Genomic DNA, 14809 nt, shown 5'->3' with positions numbered 1-14809 from the left:
TAAACTTTGTTATATTTTTATTCAAATTGGAGAAAGTGTCTTGTGGTTGATGTGACAATGTCTTGTGTTTTAATTTATTATATTCATATGATATATAGAAAAAGTATTAATAAAAAATCTAAAATTTTTTGTTATTTTACGGTATAATTTAAATGTTTAAAAATTTATACAATTTAACTTAAAATCTTTAAATTTATTTTTTTATTTTTTAAATTTTCAAAAACTCATTAATTTTCTTTATTTCTTATTGGTTTGGTGCAAAGACTATAACTTCACTTCTATCTATTTACTACTACTTTCAAATATTATATCAATTGATTTTTAAAAAATCAATAGAAATTACAATATATTTTATATCAATTAGTTTTTTCCTTTTTAAAAAGGCACTTATCTTGATAAATCTCGATATTTTTATTATAAAATACCATTTCAATATTATTGAAATAGAAATTATAGTTTCACTATCAGTAATTGTGCTATTTATCTTGTAAATTTCAACTCTCCTAATACTGTTTAATAATATAAGTTATCATCTGGAAATATTAGTATAGGCACTCCATTGAGAATAGGCATGATTAACACTCAAAGAAATTAACAGACTCAAAATCAGAAAAAAGAGGCATTGTTATAGTATTTTACACCACACCAGATTTGAAAATTTAGGTGAATGAAGATAAATTTAAAGATTTTGGGCTAAATTATATTAATTTTTTAAAATTTTAAATTAAATTTAAAAATAATAATTTTTTTTTTAAATTTTCAACTAGTAATATTGCAATGGGATACAATTGCAATGTTGAATAATTTTACTAAACTTTTACAATTTTTAGATTAAATCTCAAAATAATAAAAAATTTTAAATTTTTTATATTATTAAAGCAATCATTTATTATATTATCTTTATTTAATTTTAAATCTGTATCACATATCTATTCATACCTTTTTTAGTGGTTTAATAATAAATATATTTATAAATTATTTTTTATTAAACTTATGAATCACTTATAACTAATTTTACCAGACATGTAATAATTAAAATTTCATATATTTATGAGCTTAAAGAGGCTTAGAAGTTAGAAGCACTAGATGGTTATAGGCTAGTTCATAAGTTAAGTTAAATATATTTCTAGTCCCTGTTTGGATTGAGAAAAAATAAAAAGGGAAGGAAAATTATAGAGAAAAGAAAATTTTGAGAGGAAAAAAAATTGTTTGGAAGGAAAATAACATTTATATTTCATAAAAGAAAAAAGAGATAAAGTGAAAGGAAACTTTTTTTTTAAATTATAATTAAAAATAAAAATAAATTATTATTTTAAAAAATATTTTATATAAAAATAAATTATTTTGTGTAAACAAATGGAGTGGTAAGTAAGGAATTTTTTTATTTAGCAGAAGTTCAATAAATATCTTAAAAAGAAGGTAAAATCTTGATATCTATGCTAATGTGGTCCCCAAAGCAGTGAATCATCCCACCCCCCTACCTACTCAAAATAAGTGAACCCAACCCCAACCCAACGCTCAACTGCTTTCAAACACAGCAAGACGCACACTCCTCCCCCCTTTGCTCTCTCACACTTCAGACACAGTTTCCTCTCCTCGTATCTTCCGCACCCTGCGCAATTTAGCCTTCCGGAACAACCAAAATGCCGGTGCAGCACCCGGTGGCAGAGGCCAACGAGCAAAGCCCCTTCGGTTCGCTCTCGCCTGACGAATTTTATGCCCGCCACGGCGTTTCCCACTCCTCCGAGTACATAACCAACTCCCGCGGCCTCAAGCTCTTCACCCAGTGGTGGGCTCCTCTCTCTCCAACTCAACCCATTGGCTGTGTCGCCATCGTCCATGGCTACACAGGCGAGACCAGCTGGTTTGTGCAATTGACTTCTATACTCTTTGCTCAATCTGGTTTCATTGTTTGTGCAATTGACCATCAGGGCCACGGCTTCTCCGATGGTCTTGATGGCTTGATCTACCATATCCCTGATATCAATCCCGTTGTCGATGATTGTATTCACTTCTTCAAGGAATTTCGTGAGGCTCACGCGCCCAATTTGCCCGCGTTTTTGTATTCTGAGTCACTGGGTGGTGCTATAGCTTTGTACATCACGCTTCGTCAGAAGGGCGCGTGGGATGGGCTGATTTTGAACGGAGCTATGTGTGGAATTAGTAATAAGTTTAAGCCTCCATGGCCACTAGAGCATTTGCTTTTCATAGCAGCTACGGTGATCCCCACCTGGCGCGTGGTTCCAACTCGCGGATCTTTGCCTGATGTCTCATTCAAGGAGGTTTGGAAGCGAAAGTTAGCAGTGTCAAGCCCGAGGAGGGTGGTTGCGCGGCCCCGCGCGGCTACGGCGTTAGAGCTGCTAAGGATTTGCAGAGACCTGCAGGGGAGTTTCGAGAAGGTGGAAGTACCGTTGTTGATTGTACACGGCGCCGATGATGTGGTGTGCGACCCTGCGTGCGTGGAGGAGCTGCATCGACGCGCAGCTAGTAGGGACAAAACTTTAAAAATTTACCCAGGAATGTGGCACCAAATAGTGGGTGAACCAGAGGAGAACGTGAATTTAGTGTACGGGGATGTAGTGGAGTGGCTTAAAACCCGAGCTGAACGAGCAAAAAAGGGTGGGGATGCTTCACGCGCCGCGGTTGAAGGTGGAGGTGTGTGATTGTTACAGGTTAGATGTTTTAAGTAGCTAATGGAAAGCTGAGTTAGGAGACAGAAGGTTTAAATGACGTTTAAAATAAATGAATTACGTATCTGTTTTAAGAGACACGTGTACGGTTTGTACAACTAGCTTTAATGTTGTTGCGCATCCTTAATTATCACACCGGAACTTCACCTGACTGTTTTATCTGGTTAAATGCAATTCAATAGTTGATCATTTATTGTTTGGGTTTATGTTAGATTAATAATCTTAGGTCTCGTATGGCCGTATCCCTTAAATTTTAAGGCAAGTTAATTTATTGAAAAGTATATTTTTAGAGAAACTATTTTTAAAAAATATAAAAGTATAATTTAAATGTCTTTAATTGATATATTTTTTTAAATGAAAATTAAAAATTAAAAAATTAAAATTTTAAGACTTTTTATATTTATTGAAATATATTTAATATCAGGTTAAATTTGTGAATGTATTAAATTTATGAGTGTATTTTTAATTGATACATTAAATTTACGATAAATTAAATAAATGGTGTATGATTATAAAAATAATATATTGAATTTAGTTATTTTTTAATAATATATTAATTTGACGAAATTTACAAAGTATCTCGTATTAATTTTTTTTCTTTTTTATCGAAGACCTTGTATTAATTTGGCTATACTTAAATGACTTCTTGTGCATATGTATATTATTTAAAAAAATAGCAATTGATTTTATAAAGATATATGACAATTAATTACTTGTCTTTCTTAATTGTCTTGTTGTAATAAGATCCTAAAAATCAAAATAGACCTGATTATATTTAACTTTGATTTATCATAAAATCAAAAATATATAGTCTTGATCATATTATCTTTCAAAAATATGTCTCTTTGAAAATATTGAGATCCAATTGAAGCTCATTCAGAGTACAGTCAAACAAAATGTTAGCAAGAAGATTGATGATCCTCATCTTCTTTTCAATCCTTCATCTCTTCAGAATCTATTGGTTTTCACCTCTCTCTTATTTGACATTGGCAATTCTTGCAAACGATCTCCCATTCATTTACCATAACAGGGACTCCGCCGGCTGGAACCAACGTTACAGGCAGAAGTGGTCGTGGAAGCTCAGGCCAGGGAACATATGGCCAGCGGTTGACGAGAAGGACGTGGTGGTGTTGACGGACAACAACTTTAGCGATTTCGTTGCTGAAAATCATTACGTGATGATAAATTTTTATCTGCATGAGTGCAAATGGTGTCGGAAATTGGCACCGGAATATGCTGCGGCGGCTACTATGTTGAAGGGTAAGGCCGTTCTTGCAAAAATCGATTCTGAAGAGAGAGAGTTGGCCGTGAAGTTCAACGTTGATGGGTGGCCCACTTTGTATTTGTTGATTGGTGGTGGATCTCACAAGATTCTTTATGACTCTAATCGGACCAGGTGAGTTTCTGTAATTGGCTTGCTTATTGTAATATCAAATAAAAGTTGAATAGAAAAATGAATTTAAAAAATTATTTCATTATAAGTTAACTGTTTTAACAGCAGATAATTATTCTGATAAGGATTAGTCAAATATTATAAAATTAAATTTTCATAATTTATTATCTGAATTGCTAAATAAAAATAATTTAACTAAATTAAAATATTACACATTATTTTTAAAATCAATATTAAATAAAGTTTTAGATTATGAATTCATATAAAATCGATTTAGAAAAAAATCACACAATACTTATAAATGGTTGCTTACACTACAGGGACGCTATTGTTAACTGGGTGAATCGGATAACAAACATCTCTGTTCAAAATGTGACCACAATCGAAGAGGCAGAAACTATACTATTACAAGCAAAATCTAACACAGTTTTGGGAATGCTGGACTCTTTAGAGGTATTGTGATTTCTCAATAACATATATACTCTCTTTTTGTATTAAAATAGTCGCATATACAGGTTGGACAGTATTTGGTTCAAACTGAAAAAATCGATCGAATCGAATTAATTTTAAAATTCAGTTCGGTTTTTTATTCAATTCAGTTCGGCTTGATTTTTAATTTTAAAAATTTCGGTTATTTTGATTCTATTCGTTTTAATAAAAAAATTAAAAAAATCAAACCGAACCGATTAGTGATAATAATATATTATTTTCAATAATATAATATAGAGAAATTAAATTATATTAAAATTAAAATATTTTAATTAAATTTTAAAATATTAAAAATAAAGTGTAAAAAATAAAAAAATTATTAAAAATCGAAACTGATCAAACCGAACCGAATCGAACCGAATCAGACCGGTTCGGTTCGATTCGGTTCCTGACCAAAATCGGTTCGGTTTGATTTTTATAAATACTAAAATTTTGATTTTTGATTTATTCGGTTCGATTTGATTTTGAATCGAACCAACCAAATGCTCACCCCTACCTATATATAATGATTTTATTATAATTATCAATAAGTAAATTTAATTTTTTTTCTCTTAAAATTAAAAAAAGAAAATTAAAAAAAATTCAATTTTAAAAACGATTTCAATATCAATAACATAAATTCTATTAGTTAATTGGCTCATAATTTAATTATTAATAATTATTTATAACACAGGGCGAAGATAGCGAGGAGCTTGCTGCGATATCAAAAGTGCATGTTGATGTGAAGTTTTATCAAACTAATGTTGATGTTGGCAACTTGTTCTCCCACCAAATCAAACGCCCTTCTCTTGTTCTGCTCAAAAGGGAGGGTCTTACTCCTACCTACTTTGCCTATGGTTAGTCACGTTAGTATATTACAAATTGCTATTTTTCATCGAAATTAATTATTTAGTGTTTATCTTTTTAATTGTTTTTCTCTTCATGTTAATAATCCTATGGTATTTTGGTGTTCTTCTTCCTGCAGAAGGTCAATTTACAAGATTGGCGATGGGTGAGTTTGTCTCCAAGCATAAGCTTCCTTCAGTAATCCCTTTTACTCTAGACAATGCTCAAAGAATTTATAATAATCCCATAAAGCAGGTGAGGTTTATATACAATAAGTTTTTCTTTTTTTTAAAAAAAAAACAAAATTTCCCTCAGGTTATGTAAAAAATTAAAATATATGTTTCTCTTATTTCATTATCAGTTGTGGCTTTTTGCTCCACAACAATTCCAGGATGTTATATCCATATTTGAAGAGGTAGAAAAAGCATTCAAAGGAAAGGTATTGAAAAATTATCAGTATTTTATTAAAATGTATTGCTTTTTTCTATTTAATAATTTTTTTTTTTGGGAGTTTTATGCAGCTTCTCTTTGTCCATGTGGAAACTAGCAAAAAAGAATCTTATATAAGAAACATTTGCAATCAATTTGGCATAACTGAAGTTTTTCCAACAGTGAGTCCTCCATATCCCAAATCTCTCTCATGAGACTGAGCTTTGATGAAACTTTATAAGCTGGCTTATTAATGCAAATCCTTTTGCAGTTTTAAAATAAACCTTCATAATCATGCAGGTAGTAGCTTGTCATAAAGCAGATTTTGGCACCAAAAAGTTTAAATATGATGGTGAATTCAGCTTGAGCGGCATCAAGGTACTCTTGTTAATTGCTTTTCCGAAAAATTATTTTAACATTCTTATTAAAATTACCAGATATATTTTAAAAAATGTAAAAATAGTTTACCCTTAAATTAATAATAATTAGAATTAATTAAGTGGAGAGTTATAAGATCCATGAAACTAATTAATTGTATATGTCGAGGCTAGTCATTTGCAGAGGATTTTCTCGCAGACAAGTTTCTGGGTAAATTAGCAGCAGCTGCTACGTGAAGTCAGTCCTGTGATGCAATAATCTCACGTCCTTAAGGGGCTACTCTTTTTTTTTTTTTCGGAAATAAGGCACTACAAATTTTAGATGAATTTGATTTATACCATGAAATATTTTTTTTTGAATATTACACGCTCGTGTCTCTAATCCAAGTCCCACTAACCTTCATGCATATTATATTTTTCAATGATCATAAGCACCGATATTAGCAATAACCTTTGATTTATTATTGATAGTTCTAGTTTTTTTATATTTTTAGAAACTCATGAAAAATATTCATAAATTTCAATTTCATAAAATATTTTTTCCATCCATTTACATGTAGAGGAAAAGACCAAAAATTCTCTTATGGAAGATGGTTGTTTTAATTTTTTTTTTCTAAATAGAAGGGTGAGAGTGTTAAAAATGATAAAAATTAAGGATTAAATAGTTATTCATTTAAAATTTAACTAACAAATTATATTAAAAGATTAAAATATATAAAAAAAATTTTAAATAGACTTTAAATTATTAATATAATAATATCAAGGGTATTATAAATTATATTTTTTTAACCTGTACAATATTACATTACACGACAGTCTAATATAGCTGCAAAAGTTATAAAACAAATGTTAGCTCCGAGTAGTTATAATTCAGTGAAAAAATAAATTATTTTTTAAATAAAATTTGGATATTATATAAAATTTCCTTGTTGATGCACAAATTTAAAGGATAGATCAAGCAGGCGAGATTTTAAAGCTATTACTATGTCGGAATGTGACAAAAAACTAGACTCCATCAATGCTAAATAGAGAACTTTAGTATCTATAAAGCAAATAAGTAATCGAAAATTTCAAGTTAAAATTAATAAAAAAATTTTTAAGTATTGCGTAATGTTGAAAACCCAATTTATAAATCATTCAAACTGTAAAGTCTTGCTTTCTAATGTTGAAAAAGGGTAAAAAAAATGTTTGGCGGTTGCATCTGATTTAGTAAAGCTTATTAACTGGAAAATTGCTGTTGTTTGCGTTAATCCTAATTTCTAGCCAAAATTTTAAATTTTTAATATTAAATTCAAAATTTTCAATTAGCCACATTACTACGAGAATATTAAATTAAATATAATATAATATCTAAAGGTTTTTTAGTAATAAATATATGAAAGAAAAAAAAAAAACCTGTCTGGCCGGCGCTGTAATTAAGGAAATTTTGTGTCTGTTTTAGCAATTGAACAACGCTTCGACAAAATTACCGCTCCCTGTAATAAGACGTTCGGTTCGAGCAAGTCTCCAACAGAGCAAGGACACATATCAACTTATCGAGTCATTATTCATCAACCTCTTCTCGCCGATCTTTGGAGTTTGGACCCAACACAGCACCGCTTCTTTAGGTGAGTTGCCCTGTCTTAATCACATCAGACACGCTAATTATTTTCCCCTGCTACTCTTTCTCTGTTTAGTTTTATTGATCTCATGATCTTCGATTTACACAATCAATAATATAAATCTGAATGCTAATTTTCAGTTTATTGGTGAAAATCTTGATGGGTATGCCTAGAATTCGATGGTTCAGTGTTGTTCTAATTCGTCAGTTTGCTTAGTGTGCTTTACTGTTTTCAGTTGGGATGTTACTGAATTCGCTGTTTCATGTGTGGATTTTGAATACTAAGAAGAGATGATGGCTTAGATCAGTGAGATTATGGTGTGTAACGATCTGGTTGTTGTTCAATCTTTTTTATTCCAGGTTTTGTTGTTGGACGTTTTCATCTGACAGATTAAATACTTCATCTTAGCAATGGTTCTTCTTCTGGTTTAAACACCAATTAATGGCTTTTTGAAATTTCAATTTCCTTAAATGTAGATTTAAAATAATATGATGGTTTGAGGCTTCTAATTTGCTTTGGGTACTTGATTTAACTGAAGATGCAAACCCAACTAGTTTTTTATTAAAGCTCAGTTGAACTTAACTGAGTAGAGCAAGGACAAGTAAAGCTGCAAATTAATTCCAGTTCTAGCACGCTAACGTGATAGAAGTAAATTTTTCATGAATTTCAAAATTTCAATTTTTATGCTGGTTCATAGCTTTCGAGCTTTCTAATGTTCTACTTGCGATATTTGGTTGCATGTTATACCTGTAATATGCTATTTTCCTGTCCTTTTAAGAACTTCAATAATTGAATATGCGAAGGCAGAATCATTTAGCTGTCTGCATCATCATTAGGGATTGTTCTCAGTTTCTCACCATACCCTCATGTCCCTGTTAGGATGAGAGGTTATCATCTTGCCACACCCCCTATTTTACCATTATTTGTTGCTTTAATTTTAGTGTGCAATTTACTGAGTCAGACACTGACCTGGTATGTGTGAAAGAACAAATTGAGAACTACTACTTTTGTTGAAGCAAAAAAAAAAAAAAAAAAAGAAACAAAACATTTGGCAAGGGTCTGGTTTTTTGGGTGTTGAGTTTACTTAACATCTGAGGTGAAGTTTTAGATGCTATGTGTTAAAAGAGTTTGTACAGGGGGGATGCCTTGGATAGCTAATGTTTGTGCCCAGGCTGTTCTGAAATTGAAGTTCTCCCCAAAAATGTGCAGTCTTTTATTGTTGACATTGTTCAGTTGATTGAATCTTGCACAAGCCACTTTACTGTTACTGGAAGAGCTTCATATTCTCTAATGGTAATTTTCATTTGCACCAACACTGTGTTTTTCATGTTCCATTAGAAATTCAAATTTTGTGGAAGAATGGATGCCAGCAGGGGTCAAACTGGAATTCAACTCCTGCTAGCTGCAGAACAGGAAGCTCAGCACATCGTCAATGCTGCCAGAAATGGTGAGTATTTCCATTTTCACTGATAATTGAAACATTTATCGTTCTGTTTCATTTCAATCATCTCTTCCCTTCACTTCCAAAACTCCTTTTTTTTGTGTTTTCTTTTGAAATAATGAAAGCATTTATTCTTTTATGGAACCCTATTATGTTCATTTATTCTCTATAACCTAACCTGGTAGCAAGTTGAATGTTACTTGATCCTTAGCCGTGGATTCTCTGCATGACAGTACTATTTTTGTGTGTGTTCATATCTGGCCACGCTGCCATGGGGTATTAGAAAGCTGAAAGAGGATGCTGGTTAATAATAGGGTAGCCAGGAGTGATTAGCTTTCTAATCCTTAGTTATTGCCATCATCTACTTTTTATGAATCATAGAACCTGTTATATGCTAAGCAAAAATATCAACCCTATATATGCGGCAGGAAAAATATGGCTTGCAGGAAAAATTTTAGTGATGTGAAAACTACCAAGTCACAAATTCAAGTTAGTGTTCTTCAATTTTAATTTTGATGGAATTGTTCTTTTTTTCTCCCTCATTTTTTATTTCATAGAAAAAAAATGATGGTAAGTTTCTTCACATTGGTGGAGATCTTGATGTTAACTTTCTCCTGTATCTTTCCCGATTCAGCAAAAATAGCTAGATTGAAACAAGCCAAGGAAGAGGCTGAAAAGGACATTGCTGCATTTCGTGCTCATATGGAAGCTGAGTTTCAGAGGAAACTTGCAGAGGTGAGAATGCTGAAAGAAATCACCGATATTATTTTGTTATGGTGGATAGGGGCTGGCAGGAGGTTCCTGCTAAATTCAGTTTCATGGTGATTTGCAACATAATTTCATGAAAATGGAAAAAGTAAAAATTACGTTGTGGTCTCATGAGTTATGGTCATACTTGTAATTATCTCCATGCTAAAGGCCTTATTTTCTTTCCTTCTTGATTGTAATTTCAGTTAGTTGCCATCACTTCTCCCTCTCCCTCAACTCGCCCAAACACACACATCACAAACAGCTTCAAGACCCGTTGCCCACAATCATAATCAGATATATATTTGAGTTTTCTGCAATCAAATATTCGAGTTGCATTTCGAGAGAGAGGAGGTTTTTATTATCAAATTTACAGCATATCCAAATTTGGATCATATGATAGCTAATTTATCTGCATTGCTATATTATTACTCAAAGGCTGACTTGAACCATACCCATTAAACAGACTAGTGGGGATTCTGGTGCTAATGTGAAGCGGCTTGAGCAAGAAACCGAGGCCAAGATTCATCACCTCAAGACAGAGGCAGCAAGAATATCCCCTGGTGTCGCAGACATGCTTCTGAAGCATGCGACAACAGTGAAGAACTAGGACGACCTTTGCCAGCCAAAGAGGGTAACTGTGTTTAAATGCTGTCTTTATGCATATAACCTTTTCCGTTTGAATACTGGCATTCTGGCTTGGTGAGATTACATGTATTTCAGCTTTCTCTAATAGTATTTGTAATCTGTATTGTTTGACATGTTCCTTTATGAAATAAATTATCCTAGAAACTTGGCCAGTTTGAAGGTAATGTGATTTGTTCTTTTGCATAGAATCATTATGCTTTTCTAATATTACCATTGTTTGTTATGTTTGTAAAAGCTGTTTAATGCATTGTTTTGTAGAACAGTTAAAGTACAAAAAGTTGCATAATTTAGAATTTGTACCGAAAATTATACTTTATCAGTGGATCAATTAATAGAAATTGTATCTAACTAAGAATGTAACCGAAGATTTTTTAAAGTATTTGAAGATTTTCGAGGGAAAACTTCTTTAATCCACCAATTCAATAGGTTGAAATTGAAAGTTTTTGGAAGTTTTTTAAAAATTTTTACTCCCTTCTAAACATAAGTTCATAGTTTTTAAACTTATAAAAACCTTTTATTATCTTGAAAAATTTCCTTTCAAACAGAGCGTAAAGGTTGAATTATAAACATATTTTTTTGAAAAAAATTGGATTATTTTACCTAATAATTTAAAATATTGGAATATAAATTTTAGATTATCTAAAATCAATTTGGTCAAAATTGATTTTAAATAATGATTAAAATTATGATTAATGTCAAATTATAATTTAATTATCAAAAATTAAAAAATTAGAATATATACGTTGATTTTACGAAAATATTTATATTATTTTCTCAAATAAACAAAAAAAAAGCTTATTATTAAGTTATAATTAAGAGCAAGTAAAATTGCTGCAAAAACAAATTGTTAATGTTTATTGGTTTATTATGATTTAGTTCATTTATTATTTCAATTCGATTTGATTTGATTTAGAATTAAATCCAACAATTAGATTTAGAACCAAACCTTCTTCAACCAATTAGAAGAAAGTTTATGGGGTGAACCCAAAAAATCTGCCATTAATGACAGAAACAGTTGCATATACAAATTTACAAGTTAACTGCAAACTAGGTAATCTATTTTGATTAAAATGATGTTTGGATATCCTTGTCAGAAGTGCAGGGCTGAGAAATCCTGCCATATTTGCTCCACCAATATTCCACTTGCAAAAATGCCTACTCCAACAAGTGCAGGCCTTGCTCTTGATAGGCCATTTTCACTGGTGTTCTCTCTTTCACTGTCATACATTGCCCATGCCATGGCTGGTGGAAGAATTCCATACAGCATTGTCATACAGTATCCTCCCTGTTCCAGACAACTAGTTAATTTTCTAAAAATTCAGGGATCTAATAGTAATTCTCCCACAAAATTTTCCTTGAAATTCAAGGTCTTAAAAGGTTTCTTGCCTGCACAAAAAGTTAACTTACGGCAATAGCTGTAGCAGCAGAGAAGGCATCTGGAACTGTGGTTGAAACTAGAAGTGTAGGAACAACAACTATTGACATTGCTGTGAAGCTGATTTTATTTCTTCCCCACCAATCCCTCAACCCATCTAGATTCCTTGGTTCCTGCGTTAGGATTGTGTTCTAATAATATTAGACCATCGAAAAATACTCACCTAAACCAAATCCACATTGTCCTTAAACCATCAGTGTGTGCTCCAGCATTTGGTAGAGACGGAAAACAGAATAGCTGCTACCTGTAAATTTCTTGTAGTGGATGAATGCCATGAAAGATTCTTGAGCTGCTCCTTGAAAAACTCAGAGAAGCCTAGGAGAGTGCCAATTAGTGAAGTTCCTATTGCCAGAAGTGAGAATGCCTCTACCATATATGAGACCCCACTCCATCTCACACTGATGTCAAAGTTAACTTAGAGATCAAATAAAAATGAATAAATTTCTTCAATGAAGCTGAAGAAAATAGTGCATTGAATGGGATCAACTTGATCAGTCTAGATTACCTCATCAGCGATTCAATAGGATCAACTTGATCAGTCTGAGCTGAGAGACCAAGGGCAACTGCATTCCAAACAAGCACAGCCAATAATGGAACTATGCTACCAAGCAGAACCGAAGCCCTCAGTCGCGGCAGATCGCCACCCAGATAAGCGCAAAGAACTGCAAGAACATATCACTGATCATAAATTTGAAGGTATTCTATAGCTGGAAACTTTCACTGTTTCAATTTTTTGCATAGTTTACCAGGTCCCAGGTCATGATAGACCAAAGAAAAGATTATTACAGGAACTGTAGCTGGGATTTTTCCCCAGTTTCCATTTCCTTCTAATCCTGACCACCCTCCAAACAGAACTGCTATTACCTCAATAGCTAGCAGCAAACCTGTGCATCAATTCTTTGATTGTTAGCATTCATATGAGATGGCGATACTAAAAATTTCATTTATATATGGTAACTTGTTACTTGCAGGATTACCAATCATAGAAACAGTGAGCCATTGGTTGACTTGATCAGTGGCTGCAGTGCCACCAATGGAGATTAGAATTGTGAACAAAGCTGTGAACAAGCCCCCTGAGATTGATTCAGGAATATTGATTAAATGGAAAAGGACCTCCCCAGATTTTGAACTGTATGCAATCATTGATGTGTAGCCTAAGAAAACATAGATCACAGTGGCTAAAGTTCCACCAAAATCTCCTAGTGTCTCTTGAGCCATAGTCCTAATTGATATGACATCTAATTCAACTTCATCTTCTCTTTTCCTCTTCTTTCTCATCAAACCCACATTGATTTCAATTAGCAATAGTGCTTCAACTAGGAGAAAACCCCAACATACTATAACAGCTATTGAACTTGGGATAATGCCCTGCAATGTGAACCACAGTTAATCAATTTTATATTTCATCAATTTAGGTGTTTGTATTCGGCCGATTCAATTCAAAACCGAATCGAATCGAGTAAATTAAAAATTAAATTTTAAAAATTTGTTGAAACTGAATTAAATCGAATTAGAGAAAAAATTAAATTGAATTAAATTGTCTAGACTATTTTATTATTTAATTAAAGTATTTTAACTTTAATTTTTTTTATTAATAATAACTATTAAAAGGTATAAACAAGAAAAAATAACCAATTTTAAATTGAAAACAACAAAAACTTTATGTATACAAAATAATTCAAAAATAACAATTCACTTAATTTATCAAATTTTTGGTCAAAATCTACTGAACGGAAATGACTTCAATTTTTCAAAATCAAAACTAAAATAAAATTCAATTTAAATTTATTTAGTTGGATCAGTTATTTCTATTTGAATTAAATATTACTTAAGCAAGTCAGGTTAATATGCATAATCTTATTGAACAAGAAAATGGAAGGAGAAATTTACAGCAGGAGAAGCTTTCTTAGGAAGAGCAAGTATCCCAGAACCAATACTTGTGCCAATAATAAGAGCCACTGCGCCGGCAATAGTTCCTTTCTTCTCAGCTACCTTCACAGCAGGCTCCTCCTCAGTCAAGTCCATGGGAGCTTTCTTCGCCTTTGTTATAAAGGGTCTTCGAGCAAGCCATGTGCCTTGTTGCTGCTGGCATTTCCAGGCACAAGCGTAATAGCAGCAGCTGAGAAGAAGAGAAAAGAAACTGATAGTTATACATATGAATCATTGAATTGCAGTGTATGTGATAGGAAAGGGAGGTTTGCTTCCTACATTTTGTACTTGAAGGAAAGGTTTGTGCTGTTTGTGGGGTGATTTCTTAGCCATGGCGGAATCACGCAGGAATTATTGTTCAGTTTGGGGGACTCAAGGAAGGAAGAAGATGAGGACATGCACATGCACTGTATATCCATGAGAGAAAGAAAGATGAGCATGGAATGAGTGGACAATAAATTCAAGTTTCCCAAAAATCTTGGAAGTGGACCAATGTGATTGGTCTGTCCATAAAGTGTTGTGTACCAACACGAGCAAGGACTACCATCATCATAAGATATTTTTGGTGGGCTTATGCTTTATTTTTTATATAAACTCTTGGGCCAATTTAGTCTTAGAATCCACGGTAAGTCCAAAATACACGCATGTGATTTTCATTTTATTTTACATATAATTTTCTTTTTTGTCAATATTTTTACGTACAATTTTTTATCAGACATTTTATCTTTAAATCCGCCAGATTTAGGCAAGAATTTTCCGACTATCGTATTGAATACAAAATGTATATGGTACGAATGAGCACTAT

General features: G+C 32.3%; 3 protein-coding genes across 8 annotated transcripts; 2 read left to right on the top strand and 1 right to left on the bottom strand.

Moving 5' to 3' along the window:
• Window positions 1–1505: 1505 nt before the first annotated feature.
• On the top strand, window positions 1506–6752 carry LOC110625377 (protein disulfide isomerase-like 1-3). Of its 6 annotated transcripts, XM_021771007.2 has the most exons (9): window positions 2154–2672; window positions 3721–4086; window positions 4404–4536; window positions 5246–5408; window positions 5537–5652; window positions 5759–5836; window positions 5919–6008; window positions 6127–6204; window positions 6378–6752. In XM_021771007.2, exons 1-9 carry the CDS (start codon window positions 2626–2628, stop codon window positions 6438–6440), a joined length of 1134 nt encoding a protein of 377 aa, XP_021626699.2. In that variant the 5' UTR covers window positions 2154–2625; the 3' UTR covers window positions 6441–6752. The 6 variants fall into 6 exon arrangements, 4 of the variants coding, with proteins under 4 accessions (XP_043816950.1, XP_021626699.2, XP_043816951.1 ...); XR_006352312.1 differs by lacking the exon at window positions 6378–6752 and having other exon boundaries at window positions 5909–6008; XR_006352313.1 differs by lacking the exon at window positions 6378–6752 and having other exon boundaries at window positions 5909–6008; window positions 6098–6204.
• Window positions 6753–7670: 918 nt separating this feature from the next.
• On the top strand, window positions 7671–10804 carry LOC122721283 (V-type proton ATPase subunit G 1-like). Its single transcript, XM_043961018.1, has 4 exons — window positions 7671–7810; window positions 9143–9251; window positions 9880–9980; window positions 10459–10804. The coding sequence occupies exons 2-4, from the start codon at window positions 9164–9166 to the stop codon at window positions 10600–10602; spliced, it is 333 nt and encodes a 110-aa protein (XP_043816953.1). The 5' UTR covers window positions 7671–7810; window positions 9143–9163; the 3' UTR covers window positions 10603–10804.
• A 798-nt stretch (window positions 10805–11602) lies between these two features.
• Window positions 11603–14527, bottom strand: LOC110624525 (tyrosine-specific transport protein). The gene is made up of 8 exons (XM_021769720.2): window positions 14284–14527; window positions 13966–14194; window positions 13053–13443; window positions 12822–12959; window positions 12581–12737; window positions 12320–12473; window positions 12048–12188; window positions 11603–11925 (listed from the first exon to the last, which is right to left on the bottom strand). Exons 1-8 carry the CDS (start codon window positions 14442–14444, stop codon window positions 11731–11733), a joined length of 1566 nt encoding a protein of 521 aa, XP_021625412.1. The 5' UTR covers window positions 14445–14527; the 3' UTR covers window positions 11603–11730.
• Window positions 14528–14809: the final 282 nt, after the last annotated feature.

This window comes from Manihot esculenta, chromosome 10, assembly GCF_001659605.2.
Source record: "Manihot esculenta cultivar AM560-2 chromosome 10, M.esculenta_v8, whole genome shotgun sequence".
Classification (NCBI taxonomy): Eukaryota; Viridiplantae; Streptophyta; class Magnoliopsida; order Malpighiales; family Euphorbiaceae; genus Manihot; species Manihot esculenta.
The sequence above is the reverse complement of the archived record's forward strand: the minus strand, read 5'-3'. Positions and strand labels throughout refer to the sequence as shown.